At 43.7% G+C, this 24,410-nt stretch overlaps 1 protein-coding gene across 6 annotated transcripts in view; it reads left to right on the top strand.

The window, feature by feature from the left end:
* Window positions 1-24,410, top strand: part of DRAM2 (DNA damage regulated autophagy modulator 2) — a 348,983-nt gene that overhangs the window by 134,599 nt on the left and 189,974 nt on the right. For all 6 annotated transcript variants that reach the window (XM_085600128.1, XM_085600142.1, XM_085600136.1 and 3 more), the window contains exon 2: window positions 11,308-11,375. In XM_085600128.1, coding sequence (XP_085456254.1) covers window positions 11,308-11,375 — 68 coding nt within the window. The remainder of the gene's footprint in view (window positions 1-11,307; window positions 11,376-24,410) is intronic.

Genomic DNA, 24,410 nt, shown 5'->3' with positions numbered 1-24,410 from the left:
CATTAGACTCTTCTCCCTCATCCTCAAATGGATCTGGTAGGTGTTCTACAACCTCCCGCCCTTCTGCTCCTAGGCAATGTGCTAACAACGCTTCTTTTCTGTCAACATTCATAATCAGTCCACACACTATGAGGTAATTATTAAAACCCTTTTAGTAGATGTCTGCCAAAGATTGTCAATCACCCAGCAGGCGGCCCACCCAGCAATTCCAATGGCAATTACAGACACAGGAAAAAGAGTGCAGGTGATAGTTATAGTCACAGTCCAAATATGCTGAGGCATTTCAGAGTGGGATTAGGGCTGGGAAGCTCTGAAAGTTACACAGAGCGCTAGCAGTGATGGGGTCTGGACATGCTTTATATAGACATTATTCAAAGTTTTTCTAAAAACAGTGCACCTCTCACCAGCCGTCTTCCGTCTAGTGCTTGAAAGCACCACAAGCTCAGTTTTGATTAACGCGCACTCATTAAGACATGTACAGCCTCACCAGGAAAGTTACCACAAATTATCTCTCGCTTTCTCCCCAGTCACCTTCCGGATTCAGTCAAGCCCCTGCCCGTACTGGTGTGTTGGAGTGTTCTTCAGCATGATCCCATCCTCTGTTGCCAGTGTAGAAACATTGAATGAATGAGTAGGTGGGCGATGTGCTTGATGAGAAGTCTATTGGTAACACCCCAGCCACAGCACAGGTACAGCTCTTCACTGAGGGGAACACTCTTGTCACGTTGGAATGTCATGTCGGAACATTCTATTTTCCCAAGGGACAGAGGGGGAGCATAGGCAATGGGAGGTACCACTATGGAGGATACCAGAAATATGCCTCGTTTTTCAGTCTGGATAAAGGGAACTTGAAAGTCTGAAGGAACTTATAATGTATATGAACTCCATGTGAAGTGTAAATCTGACGTGGGTGGGGATTACGTATTTTTTAGCAGTTTTGAATGGTTCTAGAGTTAGCTTAAGGAAATCTGAAACATTTTAGTCTAATATGAAAACAGACTTTTTATGGTGCATGAATTCAGATTTATATGTTAACCACTATAATTATCGTATACACTGACACAATATCATACCTGAGCCAAATTCAAGTGACATATAGATGGATGTAACTTTCCGGTTTTACAGATAACAAAAAAGGAAAGTAGACTCACTGCCACATTCATCTTAATTGAGAATTCATACTGCGCACTCACCAACGCTTCTTCTTATGTCACTGTTAAATGTATTACTGCCTGAAGCTCGATGGACCATTTCAGATTTATGCTTGCTGTAAAGGAGATTTCCTGCCTTTCCCTTTGTCTCAGTAGCACCATCCATATAGCACTATTACCCCAGAATTGTCCTTAAGAATTAGGTCTACACAAGAGGGCACATCACCTCAGTTTATCACTCCCTACAGGTGGCTCTTTGTCATTGCTAGAGCTTGTTCACCGCTCTCCCTGGTATTCGCCTGCCTAGCAACCTGAGCTGACACCACTTGCTGGTGGATTTGAGGGTGAGTGGCCCTAAACTACTCTTCTATTGTCACAGGGCCATGTTGCTTCTCATGGCATGACCTGCCAGAAAGGGCTACCAATAACCACTAGTCTTGCTGCTTTTTCATGCAGGTCCTTAACAACTTGTCAATAAAATATTGAAGTTAGGGACCAGGGGGCTCAGTACGATGGCGTAAAGATCGCAAACGGTAGGCCGGCGGTGGCGATCGTTACGACATCAAAATGAGAATTTCCCACCGCCATTTAGGAGCGTTACAATTGCCTGCCGGGTGGAGCTGGGCCACTAATATGGTGGTGGTGCCTAGCAGGCACCGTCTGCCTTATTAGGATGAGGGTGTATGATGAGCCTTTCCATGGCGGCGATGCCGCCATGGAAAGTCTGGCGGGGATTGGCTTTGGGGAGAGGGGGAGTTGAGGGGGGTGCACTGGGGGGGTACCAGTTTCCTGCGCCAAGTGTGCCTGCCACGTGGTGCAGGGAAATGCTGTGCATGCCCTTTTACCATTGGGGACGGTGCTGCAACCGTCCGTAATGGTAAAAGGCCTGAATGCGCCCGCCATTATGGGCTGGTGGGACCGCCGCACATCTGGCAGGTGGTCCCATCTCCGTTATGATGGCGGGCGGACTGATGTCCGCCCACCATGATAATGAGCCCCTAGGTTCTTCAAACAAGAGTCTGAAGCCACTCAGTAAGGCTGAATGTTCTTTGTTTATGTTGGGCCCATAGGTTACAGCAACAGCAGGTAGGTCCTGTAAGGGCTTCATCCTCCATCTAACCATCCATGTCTCCTAGCTTCCACTGCAGGCACCAACACTCTTCTAAAACATTCACTCTCAACATTCCAGACACCAGCTCAAACATAAAGGATTTGGGACACATACGATATTACTATCCCACGACTACCATTCTCCAACAAAGAACAAGCTTTCTGTTTCTGCTGCCTTCCCTGGATGCCCTCATTTGACCTCTGCCCGTCAACACTTTAGCCGGATATGACAGCTCTGACTTTCCCAATCTGCCCCAGATGGTTGTCTGCTATGAGAGTGAGCGTGTCTTGTGATGAGTGAAGAGTACTGCATGCTGTAACAGCTGTGAGAACTTGTACAAGTGAGTGAATAATGGAAAGCTGAATTGAGAACTGAAAGTGGCCTGCATATGCTACTTCCTACATGCTCAGTTACTGCAATATTCCGCATGACTCATTTTCAGACTGATTTAATAAATGTGTGATTTTACTGTTTCTGTGATCTGCTTGCATACAATCCTAAACATAGGTTTACTATAGCACCTTGTTACCGGGAAGGCAGTGCAACAGTTGAGGCATTACATTTAACCTCCTGATATATTTTGGGAGTTGAAGTCTCTGGTCAGATGAAGAGGGTCGGAGTGCCAGATAACGGCTGATGGAGCAGCGTGCACTATTATCTGGTCTTCAAACACCTCTTGAATTTTATCACAAATCTTGAGATAACACTCTATTGTGTGTCATAAATGTGAACAACATGAACATCAGTGTGTTCTTCCACTTCTTTCCCTGCTGTGTGGTCCTTTCACTGTTTCAGAGTCTTGTTAATACAAAATACAACATATAACATGGAACTTAAAACCAGGCCCACTTGCCTGAGTTCTAATATTGGGCACATGTTAACACCTTCATTAAAAAGACGATGGTATATGCAAACAGAAGAGTGTTATTCATTTTTCATATTATGGCAGGCAAGAGACATAGCATGCACACTAACATGGGGACAATGGATTGATGAACCACTGAAAATATAATGAATGCACTGATTGTGAAGTAATATATATTCTGCAATGATGGACATTTAGGGCCATATGTATCAAAGAAGAGTTTTGCGATTCTCAAATTGCGATTTTTAGCGAATCACAATTAGAGAATCGCAAAATGCAATGTATGTAGGATTTGCCACCAATGTTGCGAATCCTACATATTCCTTATTTGCGGATCGCAAATTGAGATTCGCAAATAAGGAATACCTTCCCAGTCATTCCTATGGGCTAGGAGGCCCATAGGAATGAATGGGAAGACATTCTCAATTTGCGATTACCAATTAGAGAATCGCAAATTGAGAGTGCAATTTCAAGGTTGCAAGGGTGCTAAAAGGACACCCTGTTGCACCCCTGAAATATGCATGTGTGCACATTTTGCGCACATACATGCCCTAAGGGCATGTATGTGTGACATATGGCACTTTTAAAAAAACTTGAAGTTGGTGGTAATTTGCAATTCCTTAAGGCCAAATAGCAAATTTCTCGTGCTTCCAGAGCTGTATTTAAGGAATCGCAATTTGCAATTCCTTAATTGCATTTGCAAAATGGAGAATCACAAATTTTACGATTCTCTATTTTGCGATGGCCCTTTGGGATGATACATCCCAAAAGGCTTTTTCCCATTTGCAAACGGGCAGATTCTAAGAATCTGCCCGTTTGCAAATGGGAAAAAGGCTTGATACATATGGCCCATGGTCCTTACCCTTATAGGTATGTCATAATACCCCACTTGGACAGGTGGTGGCTCTCCCCTACATCAATCTGGATAGCAAATTATGCAGAGAATCAATCATTAGTTCTTTTATAGTCCCTGATCGGTGTTACTCGTTTGTGTTCACCACTCAAAGGGTGCCATGCCGGTACCTATTCCATCCTCTACTTTGTCCCCTGCGATAATCGCTCACATTCTATCACAGGGTTTTAAGGTTTGTCATCATCACACCGCTTCCTCATCCTCGCTGTTCTGGGTGGGGGCGTGGTCATACGCAAGGCATCAGCGTGCATTTATGCGCAAGCGCACATACCCCCATGGGGACTGCAGTTGGGTTTAGCCGACATTGGTTGGTGTCCTTATTTTTTTGTTCAGGGTCAAATGTAACATTTTACATTTCTCGTTTTGCACTCATATTTAACTATTAACATATATCAGTCCCTGTGGGTTCCACTGGACCCTTTGTCTGGAGCCATAACGTAAACGTGGAGCAGTGCTAAAGTTTTGAAATTGTGTGCTAGGTTGACAACAATGTTTCCTCGTTTGTCCAAAATGGCATGTCGAGTATGTGCTTGGGAAAATCCAAAAAGATGTAACCCATGCATGAAGATGCCATAGTCTGTTTGATTGTCATTCTTGAACTGAAAGGAAAAATAACATGATTATGTTCGGAAGTATTCTCTGACAGAAGAAACTGGGAGATTAAAGATTGGCGATTTGAGATTTTAAGTAAAAATCTTTAACAAAAATTGTAACTTCTGCCTATAGATCTGCGACACCAGATAGCACATCAGAGGGCTATAGTATTTGAAAGGATGATGTACTCCCATCTTCTCAATATTTAACTTAAGTTCTTTCAAAGCTGGATGCAGAGACTTTTTTTAGTTTGGTACTTCACCTTCCCCTGAAATGGTCAACTCCTGCCAGAGGTCACACTGCTGTCACACCACTTAGAACATGTGAAAGACAGTTGCCTGCAAGAAAAGACCACTATTACTGTAGGAAAAAGCCAGTGGCATAAAAAAACCACGAGGCATCATTTCCTTATGAAAATAGGATGGCTTTGAAAAAGAGTAAGGTGAACATTTTAGTACAAGAGACTCCAGTATAACAGAACCCAGGCCATGAGGAAACAAGGTACAGTTAGGCTGTGGAACAAAGATCTGAGATAAACACTACAGCTGCATTGCGATGCACCCTCAAACATAACTGAGGCGCTTTTATAGGAATAGGGCAGAGAAAGAAAGTGTTGAGAGTCACATGAACAACCTCCACACTGGAAAGCAATAGAGCATAGGAAAAAACATCTTCACCAGCTAGAGACAGAAAAGGAAAGAAAACAGAAAAACATCGGCTGGAGTATTTAGAAAAGACCAGTTAAAAGGCCTTTAGAATTTCTCAAACAAGAGATTGTCCCTCTCCCCCAGTTGGAGGCAGCACTTACAGGCGAACTTCTGCCCGCCCACCAGGCATGGCATTACTTGTGGAAGTAATGCCATAATGCCAATGAGGAAATTGCAATGCCAGCAAGAAGAGGACCTAAGGCTGGGTGGAGTAGACTCATCCTAACGTCTGAAGAACTCAGGTAAGTAGAACCAAGACAAGCCCTCTTTGTGCTGCTGATAGCAACCTCGGGTAGAGATGCAGACTCTGGAAGCGGCTGCAGAGAGAGACCCACAGGTGCAACAGAAGTGGCTTGTAGGACCTGGTTCCTCAAGTCTCAGGACAGTCAGATGTTTCTCTACTTTAACAATAACAGTTGGAGACATTTTCTACCTGTGCATGTTGACCATAGTGAAATGTCCAAGTGCCCACTTTAGCACTTGACTGTCAGTGTTAACATGGCAAACCAGTCCCCATAACTTACTCTAGGAGGTAGTACAGGATTTCTCACAGAGTAGGGCAATTAAATATCTATGAGCAGTTGACTGTCCTGTCAGCACTTTACTTTATAAAGGAAAAGTGCTTTAATACTCATAAGACTAATATACTCTACAAAAACTAATCATCACTAATGAAAACAAACACTAGCTCTCAACTGACTAGACTGGCGACCCCTAGCACTATCATTGCACTTATGCAATAACATTTTAATCGTGTCCTACAACTAAATTGTTCAATGGAACCAAATTTGCAAGTGCGTCTGCGACTTTGGAACCGCAGAGTTCCAAATCCTTTTTACAAGACAGCGTAATCACAAACACTAATTTAAATACCAGTCTTGTAAAGATATATTTTAAGACACAGGAGTCTATGATGCCTCACTTCATATGGGAACTGTATCTGTCTTTTTATCCTGTTGTGATTTTTAGGTTTAGGTGCTGGAAGATTAATGGTACAAAACACTCCTGATAGTCCAAGCTGCCTGCGGACACAGCACCCATAGAACAAAGTGCCCATCCAACTTGGCAACAATAGGTAACTCTTTCAAAGTGGTATGGGAAGAGTCACAGTCCATTTGAGTCATGGTAGTCACTCGGCTAGTCCATTGTCTGCATCACTTGGTTTTGGTGCCAGTAAACTAGAATACCAACTTAAGGTGGCAAAAAAAGTTGAGGTAATACTCACGACATCTGAAGACAACTGGAGTGCACACCCTTTGCATGGGGGTGGAGAATGTGGGATGAAGCGGTCTCCCACAGGATAGTGACATGCAACAACGCTTTCCCTGGGGGAATATGAGGATGAATATTAGTATATGACAATGTTGGATGACTTTCTGAGCAGCCGGCTGGGGTGACCTTGTGTCCTTGAGCTGGTGTAGTCCAACGCCATGCCCCAGAGGTCAGCTGGCTCTATACTTTGTTAGCAGGCGGCCCTCCTCCTAAAGATGCAATCTAATATCATCTAAACAGGGAGATAGGGCTCTCTTATCCCAGATTGGTCACAGAGCACTTCTCGCAGCGATCTCTGACCTGGGAAGGCGATAGAAACCAGCAAGGTACTATCTGTGGAACACAAACCTTTTCAGCTACACTTGTGTGCAGCTCCATCCTTAGATGTTGAAAAATCATGGAACTAAGCACTGGTCAAAAGATGCAGTTAATATAGTCGTCCTTGACCAATCAGATTGTCTGCATCTCATGAGTTTGAGGGGGCCTCCTTTAATTCTGGAAGTGCATGAGCACTATGTGATAATTACATGAGGGGGTCATGGCACATTGTCCGCCTTCCTTTTCTGGTTTGGATTCGTTTGGGGGGTGGTTTATTGGCCTCAGACAGTAGGCCAAATTCTTGAGGGATCTAGATCATGGACATGAAGAGGAGGAGGGGCTGGTAACAGTCGGGCAGAGGAACTATTGCTACTTCATGGGAGAAAGCAGAAACCCCCTCACTTACAGAAACAACTGTCTTTGAGTAGGAGGAAATGCACAGCATGAAGGTTCGTCATTCCAGAATGGAGCTGGGCAGAAGGTCTAAATTTCTCTAGAAAAAATATCAGCTTCAGAAATATCAACAAAAAAATATTAAGAACAAAAATATCAACTGAACATTCTTTCTATGTAAAGTCAAAATTATCGACAACAAAAATATAGAACACAACATTGTCATATAATATTAACTATTACACACACTGTTAACTTTAAAACATATATTAACTTTAAAAAATAATAATACATAACAAATCTATAATTTAACAAGTATATGAAAAATGTATAACTTACAAACAAAAAATATACTTTAGAATAAATGCAAAAATGAAAATTATATTTAAAAAATATATATTATTTAAACATAAATATTAAAAATAGTAACATTAATGAACTATAATTACAAAAACTAGGTATTAAACAACAAATATCAAACAGCATGAAAATACAAATAAATTAATAAACAATATTATTACAAAAATAAATTCTAAAAGTATTTTTCTAAATTAGAGCATACAAAAATATATTGAAAAGTTTTTTGTCTAAATTCAGATAAAAAAAAGTTTGACTTTCTCCGTCCCCTTACTAGAATTAACGTGGTCACCACTGTCTGTCACTGTGAGGGCATACGCCACTCTGTAATGGAGCGATGTACTAGACTTCACTCTACTAGAAAGGAAGCAACCCGAGTGGATTGCATGGTTGTTAAGCTCACTGGGGTTAAACACAGGATCTCACTTATAAGAGATCCACAGGCATGGTTATTCTGCATCCACCAGTAGGGTGTAAAAATAGTCAAGTTGCAGAAGCATATGGTTATCGTCGATTTAGCAGAAAGAGCTGTAACCAAAGATCTAGTAAGTGTGACCAGTGGGGTCATAAATTAAAAAGACAGGTCTTAATGAGGAGCTCTGATAGATATTTAAAGGATGAATATCATTGGAAAAGGGCAACTTTTTGAACTCTTATTTCTAAGAAAGAGACAAGCTTAATGCACACTATTCCACCCGATCTATTGCATCATGGACAGCAAGATGGATTTGAAGATCATGCGGTAGGTTTCAGGTAGATCAATGAACATCTACTGATAACAAATATTATCCAATATGACAATAAGCACAGGCTTATAAAGAAGGTGAAACACAGGAATTAGACACCAAACAACCAGAGAAGTTCATCCTTAACTCACCTGAACTTGGATTTCATATAATTTTTTAAGTGTACGATTTCCTGTTTCATATGTCCCAGGCTGCCTTAGGTCATCAGTTTTGAAAGATATAAATATTTACTTCATGTAGTAATGATCCACTACCCGTGGAAAGGTAGTATTAAAGGGTGTTCATTATCTCTAGGTGAGCGTTCTGAAACCAACGTAGAGCATGGAGAATGGAAAGAAATCTTTATTTGATAAACAATCCTAAACGTTTTGTGATATTTCGCTAGTGTGAACTTAGGGCCCCATTTATAGTTTAGCGGAGAGGGTACTCTGTCAGAACCGCAATGGAGTACCCTCTGTGGCAAAAGGAAGGTCTGCCCACCTCATTTAGAGTCTCTGTGAATTTCAGTAAGACGGCTGTGGAGACTACTCCATCTCCGGCACAGACATACACCTCTGACGGTCCAACAGAGTAAGGGTGACCGGAGGTTTGGCCATTGTGGGTAGACAAATTTTGACTGTCTGTCACCGGTAAGTAAAACCTGGCTGTAAGGGACCGTGGAAATTATAAAATTGCTCCCATGCCATAGGGAGTAAATACCTGTCCACAAAACTCTAAATCAGGTCCTTAGTCTATATTTCTATTAAATGAATTATGTCCATTGAGCAAAAAAAAGGGTCAATGCTGCACTTCCATCTGTGGACTAGCTGTATAACTTAGTAGAAAATATTTTTTTTAAAGATCATCTATACACCTGACTCCTTCCCTCTTCAGATAATTTGAGGATGGTTTCCTCCCTCCAAAAAATTCATTGTGATCGGAGTGAGCGAACCGAGGGAACAGTGTCTAGACTTGCCCAGACCCCATCTCTTGCTCCTTCATCTGAGGTAGTATCAATCAACACGAAATTGGGGTTAAAGGCTGCAGCCTTTAGGATTAGAGAGAGAATTCAGCATGAGAGTGTACAACACCAACCAGATGTTAATATTAGTTGTGAACATTAACTTCGGGAGGGGATAGACCCTTATAAAAAACTGCAAGATTAAATGCTGAAAGAGGATGTCGTAGTCACCCACCTCCAAGTAAGGAAGATGTCACTCTTATTAATGCCATTTAAAACCCCCACCAACTAATTTTTATCAGCTGTGGAGTACTTTTTGGAATGTATCACTCCATGCCACTGAACCCAAGGGCAAGCTCGCAACCTAAGTCAACCCCAGCAACTGTAGCCCCAGAAATTCTTTGGGGCCAACAGGTGACAAGCTAGTTTCACCATTGCAATCAGTTCTTACCTGCTGAGCGGCCACTGCAGTCAATGCTAGATCACCTTGCAGTGCCCTGTCTTGCTACCAGCACACCTACCTTTGTCCTCTACAGTTACAAACCAGCCCACATTAACTTCTACTAAACTCTCCCACACTACTTATTTTTGTAAAAGCACCAAATAGGAATGAAAATGTACAGCTCAGAAATATTGAGAACCTATTCGCACCCAAAACAACAGTACTGCCTAATATTAACACCTGATTTTAAATTTGGTGGACAGGGTACTCTTTAGAAAATGTGTCCGGTTACCTGGCACACCAAACCATGGGTCCGCCTGCGTCATTTAGAGTTGGGTGGACTGTAATCTGTATTCTTTCAACAGATCCCTTTTGGCTCTGTCAATGGTTTACTTCCTCTGACAGCCCAAAAGAGTAGGAGCTGGCAGAGGAAGGACTTTACACCATCCACTCTCATTAGGGTGGATGGTGTAAAGTCTTTTTTTCCCAGTCCGTTGCCACCAGGAAGAACCTGAAGACAGGAATAAAACAGTAGAGACCCACACACCTTGGTAGAAAACTGCTTGGGTGTGTTGGCCATTATTTTATTCACAATCAAACTCCTGCTTTTGAGGTTTGTTTTTGGTAAATAGAAATCGTTTGAAACATTTAACAGCTGGCTTTCATGCCTAACTGAACCACTGTCCAGCAAACCATTCCTGCATTCACAGGCACTGCCGTGATGGCAGTTCCTCTACGTGTAGAGAGTTGTCTGCAGGGCATGCAGACAACTCTAATTTTGGTCTTCGGAAAACAGATGAGGCAAAAAATACCCGGCGGTCCACCACCAATGAATGAAAAACTCCAAATTTGAATGTGGGGGATGAGGTGTATTTTGATGTGGGAAATATGTGGGTGCTTTGACGCAGTTGTGATTCAATGTGGTGCGCTAGCTGGTTGAAAATGCAAATACAAATATATATTTTTTTAAATAAAAAGAACCTCCAAATTTGACAAGAGCCAGGTGTTGGTATACCTGTGCTAATACAGCAAACATTGAAATTAAACAAGCCGTGTTCTAAAGCACTAGCTGGACCGGGCATGCAGGTCACACGGTTTGCCAGGTGGTCCAGAAGCATGCACCATACTCTTGCTCACAAACCCAACCTGCACATAGGGAACACAAGGAGAATCTCTGATATGTACATTTTCACAGAGGAAGGGCAACTCTTAACCTTTCGTTCCTGAGCAAAAGCAAAGAATGATATAACCTGAAGGCAGTCTTACATCAAACTGGATGTTGCCAGCCAAAGAAAGATGTCTTCCAAGGATGCTCATTTCATTAATATATGATTGTGTGAATACTTCTCCTCTGCGTATTCCATTTTATTAGCATACATATTTTTCCATAAACATCACCCACCCTAACAGTGAAATGGTTTGATGTCACCTTGAGTAGAGTAATGGACACACCTGCCAAGAGCCCATAGTAATAAATGATGTGTGTTTTCTCTTGTAGTGACACTGGAACTGTGGCCCCTGAAAGATGCTTGTTTGGAATCATGTTAGATATTGCCAGTTTCTTAGGTAAGTACTGTTTTTTGTAGTTTACATTACATCCTGAAACTGATATATTACCCAGTGGTCGTTGTTTCAGGGTAGTTATAGTTAGGGTTGTTTTTCCATAGAAAAGGTTTTTTTGGTTTACTAATAACTCTGGCGCTGTTTGACGAAACTTCATGAAGAAAAGCAAATTCACTTCAGCTCCTTCCTGGAAAGTTTTGGGGTGATCCATCAAACAGGGGTTGAGAAAAAAGGGTGGTCAAAAAATGCAAAATCCCCATGCATTTTCCATACACTTCTTTAAGAAGTGCTACCCCAAATATTGCTGAATGGAATTACACCAAATTTGGCAGAAAGCTAAATTTTGGTCCACAGACTGTTTTTTGTGATTTAGTGTAAATCTCTTTAGTAGGTTTTGAAAAATAAAGGACCAAAAGTATTTTTATGTCTTGATGGTTACGTCTGTGAGAGTCTTGCGGAAGTGACAATTTAAAAATAGAGCGTTCTGATTGTTCCAGGGAACTGTTTTTTTCCGTTGGGCCATCTCGCACCTGTGGGAGTCAGACTCTTGCAGGAGCGAAATCTCTGATTGGCTGCCAGCAACATGAGAAAAATGTTCCTGGCAGTCATTACAGGACTTACGGACTTAGACAACCTGTCCTGAATTAAAAAACAAAATGATATAAGGGGGCAGGGTAGGTATACCCTGCCCCCTAGACCCCATGGGGGAACCCAGAGAACCGCCAATGAGGTCAAACGTAAAAAGAAACCGCAAATTTTGCCACAATCCCATGGGAGCCCCGGGCTATCATGGCAAAAAACAAAAATGTCAGCTGCCATTTTTAAATATATATATGGAAGGTTTCAGTAGGGCCCCCTCCCTGGCCCATTTGGTGCCCCCTCCCCATCTTGTAAAGAAGGGAAGGGGTGCCACTCAACGCCCCTCTATGAGCCTGTTAGGCTCAGGGGACCGCATCCCCTGGGGCTGAAATGTAATAAAGGGGAAGGGGTCACGCGGCCCCCCTACCTAAGCCTTACAAAGGCCCTAGGGACCCCATTCACCAGTGCCGTAAGTTAAATTAAAAGAGAGGAGGGCTGCGCGGTCCCACTCTCTGAGCCTTTAATGGCCTCAGAGACCCCATTCCCCAGGGCCGGCTCACTTATCGTGTTCGCAAGAGCCCACACAGTAGTTTCCTTTCCCGCACTACCGCAGGTAGGGAAACATGTATTGCTCCTATCTGGAGTGAGCATTTTTAAATCTTCTGCCAAATTGGAACACACACAAAATCTGCTCCCAGCTGGAAGGAGATTTAAAAATACTCCCTGGGAGCAGACTTGTGTTCTGTTTCCCACACATATTGGTCCCACCTGGACTGAGCATGCAAAAAGCAGTTGCACCCTCCGGGCATGAGCAGTGCCAGCTCCCACACCATACTGGTGCCAGCTGGGGCCATTGGAGCCTGGGCTTCCCCTGCGGCCCTCAAAGTTGTGCTTGGTGGGTGCCCAAGATGGGTACTGGGGTACCTACCTTTAAATTACGGAGGCCCTGGGGGATGGATAACTCACACTTACTCTATGCAATGTTTACATCCTTGCATATTATATAACTTATAGCATGTCAAATCATAGCAGTCCTAATAAGACTTATGACATCTGAAATTACATTATTTCTCAGAACACAGTGCATGGTAGAGTGGTGAATGTACGGTGTAGTGGCAGAGAGTAGACTAGCATAGAATGGAGTGGCGTAGAGTGGAGTGGTGTAGACTGTAGTGGCATACAGTGGAATAGCATACAGTGGAGTAGTGTAGAGCGGAGTGCCGTGCACTGTGGTGACGTACACCGCCGTGGCATAAATTTGGAGTGGAGTAGTGTAGAGTGGAGTGGCGTAGAGTGGAGTGGGCTAGAGTAGAGTGGTGTAGAGTGGAGTGGCGTACAAAGGAACAGCGTATCGTATAGTTGCGTACAGTAAAGTGGGATAGCATAGAGTGGAGTGTCGTACAGTAGAGTTGCGTATAGCGGAATACTGTAGAGCGGATTGACATACAGTGTAGTGGCATATAATGTAGTGGCATAGACTGGAGTGTTGTACATTGGAGCGTCATACAGTGGAATAGCGTACAGTGGAGCTGTGTACAGTGGAATAACTTACACTGGAGTGGGGTAGGCTGGAGTGGCACAGTGAGGAGTTTGGTACAGTTTAGTGGCAAATAGTGGAATAGCACAGGCTGTCAGTGGCGCAGAGTGGTTTGGCGTACAGTGGAGTACCATAGAGTGTACTGTTGAGTGGAGCACGGTAGAGTGTAGGGTGGTAGCCTATGGTGGCGTACAGTTTAATAGTGTACTGTAGAGTGGCATATAGCAGAGTGTTGTAGAGTGGAGTGGTGTAGACAGGAATAGCTTAGAATGTAGTGTAGAGAGCAGTGGCGTAAAGTTGAGTGGCATACTTTGGAGTAGCGTCCAGTAAAATTATTTAAAGTACCACGTACATTTTTAAAAATATATAGAAACTTTGACTATTTTTCCCTACCTATTACCACTTTAACAAAGTGGAAATAGGTAGGAGAAAATATCCAATCTAATACTTACCTATATCTGAAGGCGTAACGCAGGCCACAGCTAAAGTGTGGCTAAAACATTATGGCTGATTTTAACTTTTTCAAAGGCAGCCATTAGTCACTCACATAATAACTTGTCATTGCAGCTAAAATGCCTTATAACTTAAACAATGTGTAATCCTGCCAAATTTAATTCAAATCCGTCCAGCCATTTTCATGCTGCGCGTGAGTATAAAGTCTGTGGGAAATGCATTGGTGCCCAGTAGTGTTTTGGGAACCTCTTTGGGGAGTCTTTGCAAAACTGTACATCTTCTGCCAATGTAGAAAGAGTAATAGGTGTGCATAGTTTAGTGGCCATTTGTCTAATGGGTGCAGAGTTATTAATGCTGAAAAATCTGAAGAATTTCTGTCTCTGGTAAACCTAACTATAACTACAGATTGCCACTCTGTAATACATATATATATATTTTCACTGAAAAAAACAAAGGTTGTGTGTGTGTGTGGGAGCAATTCTGTCATCTGTTTCCCTGCCCACATGAAACCGGGCAGAGAAACAGATGAAAACTCCACTCCCAGCGAGCAGGAGCAGTTTGATAGATCCTGCTTGCTGGGAGTGGAGTTAGTGTTTGCTCTCGCTTGGCAGGAGCTCTGACAGCTCCCACCAAGCAAAAGCAAACAGCTGTCTCTCGAAGGTGGGCACCTGGGGAGAGAGCTAGAGCCAGCCTGGGGGGTGGGGGTGTAGTGGTAGTCCCCAGGGCAATTTATGGTCCCAGAAGGAAGGCCGCACGGCCCCCCTTCTTTAGTATGCCCAAACCGGCCCCAGTGAGTTGGTGGTCCCTGGGGCCGAATATATGGCCCAGCAGAGGGGGCGCACGCCACCCTCCCAGTTTTAAATATGTATTTGATTGGCCCTGGGGAGGTAGTGGTCTGTAGTGCCCGGGGGTCCGCATGCCCTCGCATCATTATTTATTTAGCCCCATGGAGGTGGTGGACCCCGGGGCTCACTGAGCCCAATGGAGAAGAACCTGTGCGGCTCCCGCCCATATTCATATTGCTTGTTCTTGTTTTTTAAACTTTTTTCCCCCACAAATCCATCATGATTTCACAGTAAAAAAAAAATTAAATGCGCCCTAGCAGGGTCCCAGGGGGACCCCAGTACCAAGGTTAGGGCGTCAGGGTATCCCTACCCTGCCCACTTTTCTTTTTTTTTTTTCTTACAAATCTTTTTGGGACTTGGTTGAGTCTGAATCCAAAAATGACTGCCAACACTTCCTGGCTGAAGTGTTGGTAGCCAATCAGATCTCTGCACGAGATCGGAAGTATTCGCAGAGGGTTTGCTCCTCTTGATGTACAAATTTGGATTTTCTTTAATATCTCAAACACTACTGAATGGATTTCACTTTCTGTACCAAGATCTAGCTTTCTGCCAAATTTGTGTAATTCCCTTCAGCAGGTCGGGCTGTAGTCATGTCTAAAATTTCTACCGGTATTAACATGGGAAACGCACATTTCTTGGCCCTCCCCTTTTTCTCGGCATCCGCTTGACGGATCACCTGAAACATTGTATGCAGAACAAGACCCAACTTGACACTTTTTGGGGAAAATTTCATGAAGATCCGTCAAATGTCAGCAAAGTTATTGGAAAGTCATAAAACGCTTTCCCTATGGAAACTAGATCCTAACTTTAACTACCTACTAGTGACAGCCAGAAGGTAATATATACTTTACCGTAATGACCGTAAGACCCAGTTGAAGGTGGTTGCCGAAATGCGTCGGTCGAGGTCGCTGTACTGAATTGTTGTTATGTCACAAGAATCTGTGGCGTTCACTCAACAGAAAAAAGAAAAATGCAGAAATAAAGAAAATTTTAATTCCTCACTGAGGGGAAAGCTCTACGTGGAACGAGATTGCGACAGAGGGCACTGCAGTCACCCCATTAGTCCAGTTCCATTATAATAGGGTGAGGCATGCTATGCGTGAGATACTCGGTGAGGATTTGGCAGAACCCGCTGAGGTCACCCCACTTACACTTATAGTAAAAGCAGAAACTCCTACTAAATTAGTGTCTCACTTTTATGGAGCTGTGCAAACCTATCGCAAGAATGTCTACACAAAGTCTAGGCTGGAGTGGCAAAGGGACCTAGGTATGAATATAGATGACGATATGTGGAGGTATAGCTGTGAGATGACCTGTAGAGTGTTCTTAAATGGCCGACATCGACTAATTCATTTTAAATATTTGCAAAGAGTTTACTATACTCCGGAGCGGCTTTTTCGTTATGGACTGCATGAAACGGCTGAGTGCGAGAGGTGTAGGGGAAGTCCGGCAGACTTTTTACATGCAGCCTGGTTGTGCCCGGCTATAGCCAGGTACTGGGAAAAGGTATTCCAGACATTAAGTGACATCACCGAGACCCCAATACTCCCTGACCCGTTAATTGCATTGTTGGGCTATACCAAAAAATTAAAGAAGGGAATCAGACGTTTGATAGAAATGGGTGTTTTTTATTCGCAAAGTGCAGATTAGCAATGCGTTGGGCACGAAGTCCTGCCCACCATGCAGGAGTGGTCACGAGACATTCTGTACTGTAACACTCTGAACTGTATAGCGAGCTTCTTCCCCCCGAAGTCACCCCAAAATTTTAATGTTAATTGTTATAATTAATGAGGCACAGACGTTTGTGATCAAGTTATGTATCTAATCTATCGGCTAAACTGGAATATAGAGATAAGGAGATGCGCCTGCTATGACCTCCCAATGCCTTCACTGCGGATTTTGTTGATTGTGTTTTTTATTTAAAAGAAAAAAAGGGTTACATTATGTCTTTGATGGTATATATATTCATGTTAAGGCTTCAAGAACGTATACTTTGTAATAAGTCCTACTTATTGTATAACTTGCAGAAGTGTGACATGTTTCCCATTTACTGTATAACCTAATAAATAAAAATAATAGGGGGCGTGGCTTAGCTGGCTGCAAGATGGCCGCACCTTGAGTGGGCTCTGCCGGCTAAGCCGTTTAATCCACCACGATCCTGCGGACACCAATAGAGTTGACCCTCCACCCCACGCAGCTCTCACTCCCTGCATCCGGGGGCACCGATTGATCTCCCAGCGGGTGCCATATCGAGATCTGCTGCCGTCCTCGATCCCGGGTGCGGCTACTGGGCATACCCAACAGCTGCGCCAGGCTGCGACGGAGCTGCGGGACTGCCTGTAGCACCCCGCCGAGACCGGTACGCTGTAAAGAAGGATCATATCCAATTCAAGCAGAAAGAAGTAAGCAGTGAGCGGACTTCAATCCAGTAAGAAGTTTTTTTCCATACCAGCAAAACACGGGAGTATAACTGTTGTATCCCCTAACTAACTGTCGAGCCTTTACCGAGCAGACGCAGCACGAGAGATGCACCCTCAAACATAAACATGTTTGAAGATACACTCACGAGCAGCGTCTGCACGAGTGTGGAATACATAACATGTCACTATAATAAACATGAAGGAAATACTAAAGTAAACATGACATGAATAAACAAATGAAACAATACCTTTACATCATCTCCTTTCCCATAAAAATGAAAAATAAAGTCTAAGAATAAAAAGATATTTACGACATATAGTAATCTTTGAATCTAGAAGGAATGGAACAATTGCGGTAAGATTTGCATGAGTTAGAAGTCGTACTTGAAGAAGTAACACTAGGTTGAGACACAGGTGACACTTGTGAAGAAGTAGATGTGACAATTGAAGAGGATAAATCCTGAGAGACAACATTGTCAGATGAGGCTCCTAAAGGAAAATGTGAACAGTCATAGTCATCTGTAGCAGAGCTCTTGCAAGTAATAATTCTATTGGCCTGTGCTTGTGAAATTTTAACGACAGCTCTTTTACTCCACCACCCTTTCCTTCCCAAAAAAAGTGAACCTTTTGAAGTTTTGACAATTTGAACAGGTGAAGAAAATTTAGATTCTCCTTTCATAACCTTTTTTGGGTTCTTGATTAAAACCCAATCTCCAATCTGAAAATCCTTTGTGATTAAAGAACATTTTGAATTAAAATATTTCTTTTGATCGTTCTGTTTGATGAATACATTTTTCTTCAGCAAAACTTTCTCCTGACAAGCCAAACATGAAGTATCATCCTTCTTGATAAGACCAGTTATCCAGTTAGGACAAATGTTTCCATTTGGATTTCTCTTTTTAAGCAGTCTGAAAGGAGAAATACCTGTTGTGTAGTGAGGAGTGACCAAGTAGGACCACATTTTCTTTCTTAAAAATAATTCAACAGGAAGGTTACAAGCTAAAGCAGATTGAATACCCTCTTTTAAAAATCTGTTCATCCTTTCAATGAGTCCATTCGATGATGGGGAGTAAAGAGCCACTTTTAGATGTTTGACATCATGAGCTTTGAAGAAATCTTGTATGGTTATTGAACAAAAGTGCGAACCATTATCTGTAACAACCTCTTTGGGAGAACCTTCTGATTGAAAAACTCTGTTCAAGAATTTTATAACAGCAAAGGAATTAGGAGAATCACAAAAATCAAAATCAACCCATTTTGAGTGATAGTCAATAAGTGAAAGGATGTAGCGTTCACTGCTAGGGAGAATATTGAATGGACCAGCAAAGTCCATTGCAATCTTAAGCCATGCCTCCTCAGGTACGGGTACAGGGTGAAGAGGAAGTTTGTTGATCTTCCAATGTTTATCAGAAAGTAAACAAGTTCCACACGCATCAATCCACTGAGTGACATCTCTGTCCAAAGCAGGCCACCAAAAATGTTCCTTAAGTTTTCTACACGTTGCTCCAACTCCTAGATGTCCATCATGAGCAGATTCAATTAATTTAATGGGAATAGAAGAAGGAGGAATACATTGGTCACCACGCATCAAAATTTCATTAACAATAGAAAGGTCATCTGAAACTTGAGCATATGATATTAATGAAGCAGGAAGGGAACGTTCTCTGGGCCAGCCAGAAATAATCATATTCCTGACTGCTTGCAAAATGTGATCATTATCATATGCTTGAACCCAATCAGATTGTGACAGGACGGGAAAAGTGGCCAAAGAGTCATTGATAGATGCCACTACGCATTCTACTTCATCAAATTTTGGGTCAGGAAGATCATCTTTCAAGGGAAGTCTAGAAAGACAATCCGCTCTGACATTGAGACCACCAAAAATATGTCGAATAGTGAAATTATATTCATGTAGTCTGGAAAGGATGCGTACTAATCTAGCAGAGGCTTTACCAGTGCCATTTCCGTTGAGAAGATGCAATAGGGGTTTATGATCACTTAAGAGTATGAAATGGCACCCCCAAATGAAACTTTTAAACTTTTCAACGGCCCAGGAGCAAGCAAGTGCCTCTCTCTCTATAGTGCTATAATTTCTTTCAGCAGAAGAGAGAGACCTAGAGGCGAAACCTATAGTGTTCTCTCTTGCACCAAACCATTGACACAAAACAGCTCCCAAACCCAATTGACTTGCGTCAACAGAAATGTGGCATTTGACCCCAGGGGTGAATGAAGATAGGACTGGGGAATCAGAGATAACTTTTTTGATAAGATTGAAGGAAATATCCAATTCATGAGACCAAATAAATTTCTCATTTTTCTTTAGAAGATTACGTAACGGTTGTACTATTTGTGAATAAGCCTGAATAAACCTTGAGTAATATTCCGTCATGCCTAAGAAGGATTTAAGAGCATCTTTATCTTTGGGTACCTGAACATTAGAAATGGCCTGGGTAAGAGAAAATGTTGGTTTGATACCATTTGAGGAAATAGAATGACCTAAGTAATCCACCTCAGATTTGAAAAATTTACACTTGTCTTGACCTAAAGTGATGCCTGCATCTCTAAAGCGTGTAAGGACTTCTTTGAGTGTTTGAACATGTTCATGTTTATTTTTAGAAAAGATTAGGACATCATCTTGGTAGGCCTGAACACATTTGATGTTTTTAAGTCTATGTCTGTGCCTCCATATGCTTTAGGAACAATATCGAGTTTTGAAAGAGTCATAGATGCAGCCCATAATTTCTCAAATAGAACGTTAGAAATTATGGTAACAGGGGCACCTGAGTCCGCCATCATGTCAATTGATTTGTCAGCAATAACAACTACACATGTTGGATCCTTAGCACGTTCATGGTTAGTTAAATCCTCACAAGAATCAATGGCTAAAATTTCCCTTTTTACGATGTTATTTGAAGATAAATCTATAGTATTAATATTCATGTTTTTTAATGAGGACTCAAGGGGAGCAACATCAAACGAGGGGGCATTAAGTTCTGGATATTGAAATTCTTGTGAGGAAATAGAGCCAACATGAATAGATCGTTTGCTTCTACAAACTGAGCTAAAGTGCCCTATTTTGTTGCAATTAGTGCATTTCATTCCTAAGGCAAAACACGTGGGACTATTGCTAAGATGTGTTCTAGAGCCACATCTGTAACAAATGGTGGTGGGTTTCCTATGAAATGGTTTTGAACATTTGTTTTTCACAGCAATGGCATTCACAAGCATGTCATTTTGCACCAAATTTACAGGTGTAACATTTTCATTTGCAATACATTTCGATGAAATAATGCTTCTTTCAATACTTTTAGCCATATCAATGACTTCTGAAAGGGTAGGATCTCTACAGCTTAAAATACGCTCCTGAATTTTCTTGTGATAGCAACTATATACAAACTGATCCCTTATGTACATATCCAATGAGGCACCAAAATTACAATCAGCTGATAAATTTCTAAGGACAGAAATAAAGTCTTCTACAGTTTCATCACAATTTTGTTTACGTTTCATGAAGTTAAAGCGTTCAAGTTGTTCTAGGAATTTTTTGTTGAGTCTCTGAATGGCGTCAGTATAGACATTTCAACCATCACCATTTCCAGGAGGAGGTATCGTGGTTGGCAAGTTATCAAAGATCTGACGACCAGCTTTTCCCAAGTGACTATAGAGTATTGCTGATTTCCGTTTGGCCGGATATTCCTCTGCGGCAATGGCAACCAAATAGCTTTCAAAGCTGCGAAACCATGTCTTCCAAGGTTCAGCAGGTTTGCCATTAACAGGGAGAAAATTGTTTAACTGTACAATCTGCTGGTTGTTGGCCATTTAAAATAAATATTTTCAACTCTCTTTTTGTTTTTTTATAAATATATTTGATAAGCAGTTGAATAAATATTTTCTTCCTTTAAGTTCCTTAGGTTTGTTATAATGTTATTTTACCTTTTTGAGTTTTAACTTTTAAATTTTCCTAAAGTACATACCATGTCAGGTGCTTTGTATGTTGAAAAATGACTGATTTCTGTGTTGGCAGCAAGTTTCGTTTGAGGAATGTGCCAACCCTCTGTTTGTCGAGTAGAACGAGTGAGCATCCGTTTGTGAAGCCTCTTTCCTTTTTTTTATTTTTTTATTATTGAAATTGACACCACCGCCGCGTGAAACGCGATGATGTAGGAGGTACAGGTACACGGAAGCGAGGCCTCTCTTTTGACAGACAGCGTTGAAACTGAAGCGAAGCCTTTCCTTTGACGATCAGCGTCAATATGTTTAGGTCCGTTTCCCTGTTCCTCGTGATGTCGTCATCACGTTGTTCGTGAGCCTCCAATCCGGATGTCTTTCGTTGAAGGGATCGACCAAACTGCTCAAAATTCAGTAAAAACTGAACCACGGGTCATGTTTTCTCCTAAGAAAGCTCGGTCAGTTCCCCAAATGCAGGCGCAACGATGAAGACAGCAATACAAGGTAGGACAACTCTTTTGTTACGAGTGCGTAACCCGTAGCCTCTTAAAGTCGTCTAATGGTGAAAAGCTGGGAAATCCCGTCGCCAAATGTAAAGAAGGATCATATCCAATTCAAGCATAAAGAAGTAAGCAGTGAGCGGACTTCAATCCAGTAAGAAGTTTATTTCCATACCAGCAAAACACGGGAGTACTGCTGCTCTCGACAAGGTATAACTGTTGTATCCCCTAACTAACTGTCGAGCCTTTACTGAGCAGACGCAGCACGAGAGATGCACCCTCAAACATAAACATGTTTGAAGATACACTCACGAGCAGCGTCTGCACGAGTGTGGAATACATAACATGTCACTATAATAAACATGAAGGAAATACTAAAGTAAACATGACATGAATAAACAAATGAAACAATACCTTTACATACGCTCTGCTGATGACCATCTGCTGTCTGGCTGACTCTCCATCCCGGTAGGTCACGCTGCTGTTGGGGCGATCCGCGGCTGGGTCGGGAGCACACGAGCCGCACTGCAGGGCCCGGGCCTCTCCTCCCGCTGTCTGGAGCCACCTGACGGCCTAAGAGCCCATCGCCTCCTTTTGCCTCATTTGGGCCCCGCGATGTGGGCGGCGCGCTCCCCATGCATCCCCGCTACCTTCGCTCCCGCAGGTGCGGTCCTACCGCTGAGATCCTGCAGATCCTGCAGATTCGCTCCCCTGTTCCCTGCGGAGTGAGGGGCCTACCGCTGCTGCCTTGCACGCCGGAATCTCTTCACCGACGCCTAACTGCCTCCAGGGCTCACCGACCTGATTTGCGGCCTTGTTCGCCTGCCTCCTCCTTCGATTCACCGTCTGTGGGGCCCCGGACTGCACGCCTATATTTCTCGCGGGCCGCTGCACTTGGTGGTGATCGTTGGCCCTCCCCAGCTTCTTCATCAGCGAAGGACTCATCTATTGCCCTGGTGCCCGGATCCTTGCTGGCTACTGGGGGGATTCTCTTCCTGCCGGCCTGCGATGTGGGGTTGCCTCTCCCCCGCTTCGCCATCCTGCAATTGGCCCCACCTAACTTCTCCGCCCGGCGTGCAGCCGACGCCTGTTACCACCATTTTGATCTTCAACCCCACTCATGAGGTATAGCATTTCACCGCTTTCTACCCGGATCTGCAGGACTGCCTTGGGCCCTGGACAACCGCTGCTCTTCTGCAGTGGCCCTGCCCTTGCTGGCCTGAATCGCCAGTCAGCGCCCTTCCTGCACCAGCCTCCCACTTGGGGCCTGCGCCTGCCGCATCGCTCAATACGCCATCCAGGGCCGCAACTCCTGTCACTGCCTCCCACCTCTTCCAAAGCTGCCTTCCCGCATCCAGATCCTCGGTGGTTTTGGCGGCGCGCTTGTGTGGGGACGGCGGCCTAATCATGGGGAATGCCGACCCCAAGCAACCCAAGCTGGCTTTCGACCAGCGAAGGCAGACGCGACAGGATGGGGCTGCCTTTGACACGGGCGAACCTGCCCCTCAGACAGATGATGGCCTGACCTGGGAAGACAACCTTAAGGCCATCATGCTGGATGTGAAAGCCACCGTAACTGGTATCGCCACCCAACTCGACCAACTGTCCGGTCGTCTGGACACTGTCAAAGCCCGGGTGGACTCGCACGATGCACAGCTGACTCACGTGGAGGCGAGTGTTTCTGATGTGGAGGACGCCGCGACTCGAGACCACCATAAGCTACTCCAAATGGACAAAATTCTAGAACTAATAAAGAACAAGAATGAGGATTTGGAGGCGTGCTCCCGAAGGAGCAACCTCCATATTACGGGCGTGCCCAAATCCTCCAACATCTCCAAAATGGAGGACTTTGTGGAGCACCTCATTCGGGACCTGTTTGGCGAGGTTCTATCCCCCGTCTTCATTGTTGAGCATGCCCACCGCTCTCTAGGTCCTCGGCCTGCTCCTGGCTTGTCTGCTCGCCCAATAATTGCCAAATTGTTGAATTTTAGGGACTGTGATTCAGTTCTCCGTGCAGCCAGGGAGAAGGGTGAAATTCGTCATCAGGGGAACTCTCTTGCCTTCTATCCTGACTACACGATGGCGGTGCAGGCTGCCCGTCGCGAGCTCCGCCCGGCCAAGCGACTGCTTCAGAAACATAACGTCTCCTATTCCTTGGCGTACCCGGCAAAGCTGCGAGTCAAACAGGGCTCCCAAACGCACGTCTTCACAGAGCCAAAGGCGGCCCTGGCTTATGCAAAGAAACTAGACAGGCCACAACGATCTACACCAGCCAGTTCTCAGGCGGCTGCCAATGGCAATTTAAGTGACAATGACTGATTATTGCCCCTACTATTGGGTTTTTGATGCTCAAACTTTCTGACATGATGTTATCTAACCTGGCTAGATTATCACCTGCTTCTGTAGCCGCACTTGTTCCCACTATTGTTTGTTGCTCCTATGTCTGCTGGCCACTGGACCCAGGGGTTTTTCTTGGCGAGGGGTGACCTACTGTTCCTAACGTAATGGCCCTACCTTTACCTCTCCCTCACATAGCAGATATTGGCTCCCAATCTTGGCTACCCGATTCCTTATCTGCTCCCATGTGATGTGCCCCCGGTGCGAGGGCGCTTTGCCGCCCTCCTTTGTTTCGTATTGATGTCCGCGATAATTTGCGGCTTGGACACGTCCTTGTGGCAGGGGTGTTCGCTGGGTGGAACCATGCCTCCACGGGATGACTCCCTACCTTGTCCCTGTTTTTTTCCTTCTTAGTTGGG

Source organism: Triturus cristatus, chromosome 1_2 (genome assembly GCF_964204655.1).
Source record: "Triturus cristatus chromosome 1_2, aTriCri1.1, whole genome shotgun sequence".
Lineage (NCBI taxonomy): Eukaryota > Metazoa > Chordata > Amphibia > Caudata > Salamandridae > Triturus > Triturus cristatus.
This window is presented reverse-complemented; position numbering and strand designations above follow the sequence as displayed.